The sequence below is a fragment of the Diadema antillarum genome, unplaced genomic scaffold (genome assembly GCF_040938485.1).
Source record: "Diadema antillarum isolate AM-2024a unplaced genomic scaffold, OU_Dant_1.0 scf00000091, whole genome shotgun sequence".
Taxonomy (NCBI): Eukaryota; Metazoa; Echinodermata; class Echinoidea; order Diadematoida; family Diadematidae; genus Diadema; species Diadema antillarum.
Window position 1 is genome coordinate 1824832 of NW_027270980.1, and position 12893 is coordinate 1837724.

Genomic DNA, 12893 nt, shown 5'->3' on the forward strand with positions numbered 1-12893 from the left:
CATGGGTAAACATATATATATATATATATATACATACATGTATAACCATGTTGCGAATTCACGTGTTGGCTCCAATGTAACGAAGAATAAACCGGTAATGCAATATTTCGCCAATATATAAGAAAGAATGAGTTTATTGAGGAACTCAAATTTTCGGTGGTTTCCATCCACCTTCTCCAGGAGTTATTCCGTGTCGAGACTCCTGAAGAAGGTGGATGGAAGCCACCGAAAATTTGAGTTGCTCAATAAACTCATTCTTTCTTATATAATCAAGGCGAAATATTGCATTACCGGTTTATTCTTCGTTATATACATACATACATACATATATATATATATATATATATATATATATAAATCTGGGAGCAAATTTTCGTTAAAACCACATGGTAAACTTCCATTTATTTTATTGGGCACACACAAGTACACACCCGCTAAAGCACGTCCCCTGGCCATGATTAAAATAATCATTGTTATTATCATAATGCAATATTAATGCTTGCAAGGTATACTGAAGTAAAGATTCTAAGCACGGTGATCAACATAAGTGTCACCTGAAAAATACGGACGTCATATTGCGGCATCACATTATGTGGCTTGTGACATCACTCACGTTTTGATATTACATGTGTATTCTTTGAAGAAACACGCTATTTGATCTAGGTAGTATATGGCTATTTGTTCAACATTTTCTTAAAAAAAAAAACACAGTTAAACACAAAATACTTTAATGGTCAACGATAAGAAGGTAAAACACAACATAGCTTGGCAAGTGCCCAATATCACGTCTCCTTCATTTATCTCGCTAAGGTTTACATGAAAATCATTAAGGCATATTTTTTTTTTTGGGGGGGGGGGGGAGGGTGGGAAGATGAAATGACAAACAAAATTAAGTGGAAACTTTAAGCTGTATCAATTATGTAATAAACTATGTATTTTTTGTTGTTGTTTTCGAGTGATGGGGAGTGGCTGGGAGAAAGAAAAGAGACTATATACATGATAATTATGACCAATAATGTCAAAAATACGTCAATTATGTATCAAATTAACGACACGTGTATGTTTAGAGTCATGATAAAAATAGAAATAGGCTAAATGACGTTAACTGCGAAATGCCAGAAGTTGAATTGATAAGTAGAGTTATATCCTGTATAATAGTATATAAAGTAAAATTTTATGTACATGAAAATCATGCTCTGATTATCTAAAACAAAGAAGAAGACCGCTGTGCATGCTGAAGAGTCCACATTCCCCCGGAGAGCAAAGTTATTCCAACTCTGGTAAAAATGTGTACAGCCACGGTGGCTAAGTCAATGATTCGTTTATCATTTTGTTTTTGCCAACGCTGTTACTAGATTAAAAGTGATTACATCTATCGGTCTATTTAGTTTGAGAAACAAACGAAACAAAACGAACGAAACAATTCAAACGACTAAATTAAACACAAGTAATTACGTGAATGATATCTAAGAAGCCCTCAAATAACGTGGCCAAGAATTTCAACCCTCATTGATGCATGATTCATGAACGTGACTGGGTGGAACCTGACGTAACGCGCCCTCACTGGGTTAGGCAGTAACGACGTCACTTGAGTATCTCTGTCATAATTAGCTGGGTACACCTAAATGGGATGATATGAATATCACACACAAAAAGACATTTGATACCTAAAAATCGTTGTCATCGGTGTTTGAAGAAATCATAATGGTACATGTTTTACAAAGTCAGCTATGAAACGTATTTTCACTTCAGTAAAGGCTTGCATGTGAATCATTAATGAATTAAAATTGAATTAAATGATGGAAAAAGAAAACTGAAAAAAAAAACTCGTCGTATCATAATAATTAATCATCTTTTACGTAATTCACGCATGGTAGGTGTAAAACAGCAACGAGCATCAATTAATGTGCAAGTCAAAAACATGAAATTTACCTTGGGGTCGTCGGATAACGGGTCGATTGCAAAAGCCCAGTCGGTATCATTAAGGGAAGTGGAGATGCGCATAGACGTCGCCCATTGGTCAGCATTTGTTCTGCCTTGGGTAACAACACCTGTGACCATGAACACTGCCCCGAGATCAATCTACAATACCATAATTTGTAACAACAACATAAAATACACTCTCAATGATGAGAAAGGATCGACTTTGGTATTGACTAAAAGTACGTCTCGTTCTTTACCAGACCCCTTTTCCATGATATCGAAAGGATTTTTCATTGATTCAAATTTCAAATTTGCATAACGTTGAAATCATGATATATATATATATATATATATATATATACTGATGCATTTTATGTTGTATATATAAATATATACATATAAACATAAGATAAGCCGTCAGTCCCGTGTAAAAGTTTGTTTTTAATGGGGGATTACAATATTGATTTACTAAGTACGACAAACCATAATTCTTCTAGATTTCATAACACATTATCATTAAGTAGTCTTTATCCTCACATTAATAAGCCTACGAGAATCTGTAACACCACGTCAACTGAGACTTTAATCGACAACATTTTCTCTAATATTATTGATAAAAATTATACTAATGGCATACTTTATTCAGATATATCTGATCATCTTCCCATATTTACCATTCACGAGCAGATTGGAAACGTTCAACCAAAACAAAAATGCTATAGAACGCGAAGAAAAGAATCTCACGAAAATATTAATTCATTAATATCTGATTTATCACGCGAACAATGGCAAGATGTGACTTCGGTCAATGACGCGAATCTATCTTACGAAATGTTTTTGCATAAATTTCTTTATTATTATAATAATCGTATTCCCTTAGTTAATAAGAACAATCGCGCAAAAATAAAACAACCATGGATTACCAAAGGGCTAATGCGTTCTATACTCACCCGTAATCGCTTATATAAAATGTCCTTACGTAAACCAACACCACAGAACAAAGCAAAATACAGAACATATCGAAATACATTAACCACATTAATCCGGGCATCTCGAAAGCGATATTATTCAGACATATTAGAATCAAATAAGGACAGTAAAACCAAACTGTGGCGAACTATCAATGACCTTATTAAGAATAAAAAGAAAGAACTCCCGACCGTTATTTCCGAAAATGACCAAGATGTTAACGACCCTGAAATCATTGCAAATTGTTTTAATAAGTTCTTTACCAACATAGGCCCCAATCTCGCCTCAACAATACTTCCAAACGCTGGAAATTTTACAGATTACCTTCCTGAAAGTAATAATAATTCTTTATTTTTTACTCCCACGAATGAAAATGAAATACTGAATATTGTTCGATCTTTTAAGTCGAGTAGATCATGTGGCCACGATGGATTAAGTATGCACTTACTAAAACAAATAATATATTTTTTAGTAACCCCCATAGTACATATCTGTAACTTATCATTATCTACTGGGATCTTCCCAAATTCTTTAAAGATTGCGAAAGTAATCCCTATTCACAAAAAAGATGATGCGTCCCAAATAAAGAATTATCGTCCAATTTCATTATTGCCCGTCATTTCCAAAATCCTTGAAAAGATCGCACATGAACGTTTGTATAAGTTTCTAGTTGATAACCACATTTTAAATCCTAACCAATTTGGTTTTCGAAAAGGTTTTTCTACAGATTTTGCAATCATTCAAACTTGTGACAAAATTATCGATTCTATTGCGAACAAACAGCACGTGATAGGAGTTTTTATGGACCTGAGCAAGGCCTTTGATACAATAGACCATGGAATTTTATTAAAAAAGCTACATAATTATGGCATAAGAGGAATAGTTCTTTCCTGGTTCCGAGATTATTTATCCCAACGTCAGCAATACGTAGCATTTCATTCAAGTACCTCGTTTAAGTCATATATTACTTGCGGTGTACCACAGGGATCCATTTTAGGACCTCTACTTTTTCTTATATATATTAACGATATTATAAATTCCTCAACCCTTCTCACCTATGTATTATTCGCGGACGATACCAGTGTCTTCTACTCTCACAACTGTTTAAACACACTAGTGGATATACTTAATTCTGAGCTTGTAAAAATTTCTACATGGTTTAAATGCAATAAATTATCACTAAATATAGATAAAACGTGTTTCATAAACTTCAATACTTCACATTTGCAACCGATAATGCCTAATAACATTATTATTGATGGTATGCCCATTATTGGAAAAAAATCAACCAAGTTCTTAGGGGTAACCCTTGACTCCAATTTAAATTGGAATAACCACATTGATAATATAACCACATTAATATCTAAAGTCATTGGAATACTTCGGAGATTAAAATATTTTGTAACGGAAAAAGTACTCACTATGTTATACAATGCATTAATCTTACCGTATATTAATTATTGTAATGTTGTCTGGGGAAACTGTAATAAAACCAAAGTAAATGTTATTTTTCTTTTACAGAAAAAGGCAATAAGAATATGTACTAACTCACATTATTTAGAACATACTGATCCATTATTCCTTAGACTAAAAGTTCTTAAAGTTGACGATATACACAAATTTCAAACAGCAATATTTATGTTCAAATACACGCAAAATCTACTCCCACTCTTCCACAACGCATTTTCCCTTAACAGGGATGTCCATGCTTACCCCACGCGCCATCGTAATGATTTCCATTTGAATAACCCTAAACTCCTATTAGCTCAAAAATCAATTCGGCATAACGGGCCTGATATTTGGAATTCACTCCCTCTCCACATAAAACAGTGCACATCTCTCTATTCCTTTAAGGCAAATACAAAGAAATATTTCTTGGCACAATATCATACGGTACAGTAATCATTAAACATGTACCTCTTATACTCAACAACAAGGCAATATTTTGGTCCACCCCCTTTTCCCTTTCTTTTACTTTGCTGCTTGACCCTTCGCCCATATTATAACATATTCAATCATTTTCTTAGAAGTGCTGACCATCAACACTTTCGCGCTTCATCACCTGCACACGCACTCACAGGCACCACTCCTGTTTACCAAGTAATTGTATAAAACTGGATTTACACGCATTTTAACATGGCCCATCCGTATTAGTGTTCAAGTACTACAATAAAAAATGGTAATTTAACTCTGGCTGTCCGTCTGTTCAAGCACGGCTTATAACGGCGGCCCTCTGCATTATATGTATATATTATATATTGTACTGTGAATCAAGTCATTATTGGCCATATAAACATTTTGTATGTTATTTAACGTTTCATTTGTCTTTATATACAAAATATGACTTACTATGTAATATGTCAATAATTTTCAGAATTGTATTTGTGTAATTGAACCTGCCTTTGTTATTTTTGTATTCTGAAAGAAAATATGAAATGCAGAAAATAAAATCTTTTCAAACAAACATGATAGGCAACGGTAGTAGGAGAGTCATATAAACCCTATGCACGAAAGAGAACCCATTTTCATTTCTCGTAAAGAGTATGGGAATGAACCAATCCTTACTTTCAACCACCTGTCTTGATCATTAACATGTGGTGTCCAGGCTGCGGAGGAGCCTCCCGAATTAGGCTGTTGGTCTAGCCTGGCAAACCACGCCCGGTGATAGTTATCGTTGGCATACGAGGACGATGACGACATGCTGGAATCGGGAATGCGGCCATCTTCGACCCCAAGAGGGACACCTCGATTGAGTGGACAGAGCTCGCTTTCGTGATCAATGTCGGCTAATATATTAAAAACCATTGTGACAAAATAATGCTTGTTTATCACTGCAACAAAATATGTGTTTCAAACACCGACAGTATTATATCTTTATTGTGCGAATGGCCTATACAAAATTGAACATTACGCTTTCAGTTTAGAATGCACACACACACATACACACATACCACATAATAAATATTATTATAGACCGACACACAGATACTCACTTTGACAAGCACATCTATACATATGTGAATATGGATGTGTGTGAGCTATCTTGCGTGTTCCGCAGTATAGAAATGCTGTGCAAAAAAATGAAGATGGAGTCAACTGTATTTTTAAATCCTCTCTCCTCAAATAAGGCAATTGCTGCATGATTCTTTCCAAGTGCAATAGATAATGTGTATAATGTGTGTGTGTGTGTGTGTGTGTGTGCGTGTGTCCCCGGCTATCTCTTTCTGTTTACCTCCATTTTCTATACAAATGAGATTACGCCCTATATACGCGAATCATCTCTCGTACCTTTCAGGATATTTACATTATGTAGTTATGTCATGAATTAATACCACTTAATACATGTGTTTGTACCTTCTCAGTACATTTAGTATGAAAAGGACGGATTTCACTGCATATGCACAGGCAAATCATATATGGGACTGCCAAACTCGAAGAAGTGTTTTTTTTAATCCATATGCACAGTCCTAGCAGTATATACGTGGCTCGACACTAACTTTTTTGTTTGGTGGCCCGATGGGGCCACCAAAATCCTAAATTTCAAATTTTTGGTGGCCCGAGAGAAAAATTTGGTGTCCCGAAAAAACAATAAAAAACATTAAAAGTTCTTTTTTTTTAATGAGTCAAATATTTAAGTTTTATGATAGTAAGAATTAGAAGGTGGACATATCTACTCATAAATAAACTTCAACAAACTTGCAACACTCACTCTCAGGCACTCATTCAGTCCTTTTCATCCATCATTTAAACAAATTCAACTGCTAGTTTCCGGCGCAAAAAGTTACGAATTTATTGACATACTTTTCAAAAAATTTGCCCTTTTTTGAAATTTGGTGGCCCGACTTTCATTTTTGGTGGCCCCGGGCCACCGGGCCACCGTTAGTGTCGAGCCCTGGTATATATAAGCATAATTATATATCATACATGCACATACATACATACATACATATACAGATATATCCTACTTTGTGTGTATGTGTGTGCGTGTGTCTTAAAAGCAAGAATATCTACCCATATTACCTTGCAAAGGTCCATAGCCAATCAGCTCCAGTCTGAGACTCATGTGACCGAAATAAGTACTTGGATGGAGTCGAATATATCGCGCTGTCATGGCTCTCCTGAAGTAGTGTCTCACTTGACTCGTCCTATCATAATTAGCCTGGAATACCTTCGAAAGCAAGAATATTATGGAGGCCACTAGTTAAAACAAACTAAATACGCCAACGTATAAGTACTGTGTTATCTAAGATGTTCTTCTGTCGACTGCATACATTGAGGCAAACTCATAAAAATTGAATTAGCTGTTCACACTAATGTAAATAACGATACACTCAGAAACATAATTTTGATCATCTCACAGTTGTGATAACTTCCCATTTTCGACAGGTACACTGTATTACAATAAATTTGGTTTCAAAACTATTTACTTTGATTCCTTTTTTTTGGGGGGGGGGGGGGAGGCACATGCAATAATGTGCCTTTATCGTGAATTTAATCGTTAATTAAAAGCGACGAATGAAAAATTTGTCTAGCAGTTTCTCCACACCATCCTATAGAATGGTTGAGGTTTTCCTAGTGTTTAAAAAATATTGTGATTATCAGAATATCCATTAAACTTTATACCAGTACTTGACATTGTTCCATTGAGGAAGTGGCAACAAATAAACTTTGTAACTATGAGATGTGCTTGCTTTGCATTGTAAGATTATTCCATTAGAACACAAAACCCCTCGCAGTTGTACTCTTCTTCTGTTCCAGGAAAAAATTTTCATGGCCATATTGGTTGTAACACATTTTTGTGGTAACATAAATAATTTAGATTTTTTTCAATTAGCTATGATTTAATTTATGTTATCACAAAATATAACACGTTATAATCACATTCTCTCCCCCCCCCCCCCCCAGTTTGAATATTGTTACGCGCATTTGAGTACATGGATATGCATTATAGAAACTGCGCAATGTAGATTTATAATTTTCATTATTACTTCTATTTAAAGCACTGAAAACAAAAGCTTCTGTTTGGTGAAAATTTTCAGGGTAAATCGATAATCCTAACATTGGTTCCTGATACCTGTGGTATATTAGAATAGCCACTGACTACGATGTAGGTAGAACATTTCATCATATATTTTTTTCAGGGCAATGGTATAACAGGACAATAATGATCTACATGAGATATGAATTTACATGCTCCTGGATTTTTTTTCTTTCTTTTTTACTAAAAAAAAAGTTTCTCTCTTCGTGATAATATTCGTCTTGACACATTGAGCCTCTGGTTATATTTACATTCTATTATGTATCACATTCCTACCTTCCATGAACACGCTGCATGGTTGAACCTAAAACTCACCTTGACGCTGCCTGTAAAAGGATCCATATATTCCGTCCAATCTACGTTGTCTACGCTGGACGACACTTTATATGACGTCACATACTGGTCTAATGAAGCCCTTCCCTGTGTGATGATACCCGACACGAGGTAGTTCGAATCTAGCTGAATCTGTAACCACTGATTTGTGTCTAGGACGCTGGTACTCCACGCGTCAGGTGCGTTGAGACGACCGTTTAGGGGGCTAAGGCCTTCTCTGTAGGAGGATGAAGCGGTGATGCTGGAGTCCGGAATGGCGCCACTTTCGAGACCAAGAGGACTTCCTGGAGACATGCTGGGACTCGCTAAGGGGAAAATTAGACAGGAGCAAATAAAATTGTGACATTGCGTGCAGTTAATCAAGTTCATCAAAGAATATAAGTTCCAAAAACATATATAAATAAATATAATTGTATATGTACACACACGCACATACACACGCATACACTCACACAACCATATATATATTGCATCATATAATTCTTTTATACAAATCTATGTTTTTGTATGTGTGTGTGTGTTGGTGTGTGTACATATACAATTACATTTATTTATATATGTTTTTGGAACTTATTTTCTTTATAGCCTTTACAAAATTAAAGGGGGCGAACGCCCGGTGCGCCCCCTCTGGATTCCCAGCTGGATACGTACACGCTGACATTATAATACAGGTGGTGAACTATCTCACCTGAACAACACACGATACCAATAGTGGCATCTACGCCATCATCTGTCTCTTCGTCCATCCAACAGTCAGTGATATTGGTGGCATTCGTTGGGCAGCTGACCACACCCACTTTGGTGTACGAATCCTGAAGCGACTCGCCATAGAAGTTCCCATTAACGGCTCCGTAAGCTCCCTGGAATCCGAGGTACTGGCAGACCAGACGAGATGCATTTGCTGTCCACCCATTGTGATGTATAAATCTAAATGTGCCTGGATTGAAACGAGGGGCAAAGGCGATTCTCCCTTCGCTGCTGTTTCCTCCAAGGATTCTGACAGTTTCGATGAAAGCCGCTAAAATGGATGATCAAGATAAAGTAGTAACTTAACAAACAAATAAAGACAAAAGCAACATCACCAACCATGTCGGTTACCGATGCGAATGAACACAGTCATGACAACAATAAAGTAATGAAGCGTAGAATACAATCTTTGCAACACACTTTTAGGATGACTTAAAACAAAACTCATACTAGTAAAATTGTTCTATCAATGAAATCTACCTCATTTAACGTAATTTTGAAAAAGGAAAGGCAACAAGAAGATAACTGTAACAAATACAAAGATACCCTGCATTGAACATAAATTATGTTTCCCACCTTTTTCACACCGTGCGCCTTGCCAACCATCGGGACACGTGCAATTGAAACCATCATCGGTTTCCGTACACGGTGACTGGTGAAGACACGGGTCAGACAGACAAGCTGTTTGCACAAGAGATAAGCGAGTGGAGCGGATAAAATGAGTTAACATGACGTTATTCCTTTGATTTGCAAGGGCTCCTTAAAACTTCATGTATACTGGATTGTCTTGGGGATCTTTTTAATGTTTCTGTTATTTCACTTTATCAACAACGATTGATTAGAGGAATCAAAATGCATTTTCGTCTTCTTTCATTGATAGTGATAACATTAATAAAACCCCTGTCTGCTGTGTGAGCATTCACCTCAACCAGTTTGTCGTGATATCATAAGGTTGTTTGTTGAGAAAAACTAAAACCTGAGGTTTTAGATTCATTTATACGTTCTGCATACATTATATATATATATATATATATATATATGCCTATATATATATATATATATATATATATATATATATACCGTATGTCCCCAAAAAATTACAACGGGGCCCTACGCAATGATATCTTTAAAAATATTGCATCAAATCGAATGGGGTTTTCTGTAAGATGTGGGCAATGAGCTATAGTTTCATACCCTGAATTTGTATTTAGATTGATTCACTAATTTTTAAAGATATCATTGCGGGGGGTCCCGTTGTAATTTTTTTTTGGACATACTGTATAGTGTGTGTGTGTGTGTGTGTGTGTGTGTGTGTGTGTGTGTTGTATATGCCTATGTTTATGTCATTTCAAAGATAGCAACTTCTGGAATAAAAAAGTATAAGCAGACGTATAATTACAACTTCATATTGCTCATAACGTAATTTGACTATAGTTGGGGATACAAATGCAAATATAACAGTCTGGCAATCAAGATTGTACCAAACCAGAAAATCAGGCGTTATTTCAGACTCTTAGAGTTCTCTTATGTTATATCTATTCAGGGGTGGATCCAGGAATTCCGTAAAGAGGGGGCACGTTTACCAAATTAATTTTTTTTCTTTTTATTTATTTTGTTTCAACAAAAAATAAAGGGGGCGTGCGCCAGTTTCGGTCCTCCCTGGATCCGCCACTGCTATTCCATTTGAGATGGACGCACCTGGTTTTGTGCAGATGTATCTTTTCAGATTTTCAGGGAGTTTTACTCCTGGCGGCAGCTGTGGTAACGTGTAAGCGTCTGACTTTACGGGTTTAGGTATGTACTGAATAACCACACCATCATCAGACAGCACTGAAGGACATGAGGCTTGAGTGAACTGGGGGCAGACTTCCGGATCGTATGGTGCTGTCAAAAAGTAATATAAGAAAGATATTTTCACCACTTTCAAAATACCATAAAGGCAATTAAAATTAATCCATAGAAAATATAAAGGTCATTACCAAACTGTCTTTTGTTTAGCTTTAAACCATGACAAACAACGTTCTACAAGCACCAGTCCTGATTAGTATCATCTAATAACGTGTCACAAAGAGTCGTATCGAAGGCTTTCACCATCTCACAGGAATTATGAACAAGATTTACCAGTAATTATTTGCAGCGAAAGTCCATTTAATCTGTGATTTTTTTTCTAATTACAGCAGCCACTGCTGAATGTTTGAGTCAACAATCCAAGCTGCTATTGAGCTCATAAACTAGTTGTTTGCACGATTGACATTGAGAGTCTGAGAATAAATTTTGAATTTCGACAAACAAATGTAGGATGATACCATGGATGAAATAGAAATAAGATTAAACTCCACGGGATCCCATATTTCCAGACCTATCGATTATAGCGATAAGCACTGCAATATTTCCAGTTGATGTAGGTAATTCATATTGAAGTACGGATTTACTAGTAGTAGTAATAAGCCAGACCACTGAGGAAAAAAAAATGAAGATGCAGCTGTGAGAAATCACAAGAATAGAATCAGTGTTGTTTCATAATCTTATAATTTCTTCATGAATATCCGCTCCAGGACAAATACTCTGTATCAAGATGACCCGTAAGGTATCATCACGTCATCTAAAATCTCCTTTTCTATGAAGTAATATCACTCCTCTCACGCTTGAAAGAAATTTGCAGCAAAGTTATATCCTACAATACGAAAGCAGAAAAAAAGAAGCGTTGAAGTCGTGAGCCCATTTCATGTCAATAGATGTGCTTGCTCATGCCGAGACATATTTTCTTCTGTGTATCAGTCTGTCATTCTTTCTCTCTCTTTTCTCTTTCATTCTTTCTCTTTCTTTGCTTGTATTTGTTGTTCATTTTCCATCTGTGAAGATGGCTGGATATCCCATATTCAGCTACACTAAGGTGGTCTTCCATGGGGTCCAGTTGGATGTGGGGTGGGACCACTTCACCGGGTTAAACACCCTGCTCTTTGCGATGAATGAATGAAGCGGGATCTTTTACGTGCATGAGCTGTGACTCTCTCATACACGGGACCTCCATTTTATTAGACGCGCTACCGACTGAGCCAACTCACTGTACCGTATTTGTATTTATATATTTATTTATTCGTATTTTAAATTGGTGCACTATTCATCCAGGGCATAAGATCATAGTACATGCCGAATCTTTTGTTAGCTGTTAGTGTTTGCGAATCTGAGTGCTACATTTTTGTTTCTCTAGGTTCACTTTCCCGTACGATATCGCAAGTTTGATCTCGCGAGGCAACATGATTAAATCCGAGAGCTATTAAAGAATGATACTAGAATACGATCAAACTCTCTTTAACATAGGATATTCAGGAAAGTAGACTTTCAAGAACGTAACACCAAGGACAACATAATCGGCGGTGTCATCATCAAACGGAATCAAAAGCAATTTGAGTCTAAGGGAAATTTTTTCACAATCCGCAAATTATGTCGATTCATACCATGGAGCTCCATTTTCATTCTGAGACTAGAGAACGACTATACGTTTAGCGCTCACCTGACCTGACGATATATTCAAGTATTTATCAATGATGACAATACTTTCCGGTGCTCCCTATCAATGGTATGTCGTCAACTAAATATTATTGTAGCTGTCTCTTTAATGTTCTTTGCCACAATGTATATATCACCAGTCTTTACCTGGAAGGTTTCCTGCACACACACACACACACACGCACACACACACAAGACTATACCTCTACTTGCAGGACTAGTGGGTGAAGATTAAAGTGTATAGTGTTCTGCATGACCCTCAGCAGCCTATAGCTTTAGCTAGCCTACGGTTACAGCTCGTTATTCCGATGGTGTTCCTCATGTCCAAAGTTCGTTAATCCGAAAATGATATAAATTTCGTTATTCTGAAGGT

General features: G+C 36.3%; 1 protein-coding gene across 1 annotated transcript; it reads right to left on the bottom strand.

The window, feature by feature from the left end:
• Nucleotides 1–1477: 1477 nt before the first annotated feature.
• Nucleotides 1478–12481, bottom strand: LOC139718225 (lactadherin-like). Its single transcript, XM_071629704.1, has 9 exons — nucleotides 12469–12481; nucleotides 10709–10894; nucleotides 9587–9691; nucleotides 8952–9281; nucleotides 8246–8568; nucleotides 6913–7060; nucleotides 5458–5678; nucleotides 1933–2082; nucleotides 1478–1621 (listed from the first exon to the last, which is right to left on the bottom strand). Exons 1-9 carry the CDS (start codon nucleotides 12479–12481, stop codon nucleotides 1478–1480), a joined length of 1620 nt encoding a protein of 539 aa, XP_071485805.1.
• Between the last annotated feature and the right edge of the window lie 412 nt (nucleotides 12482–12893).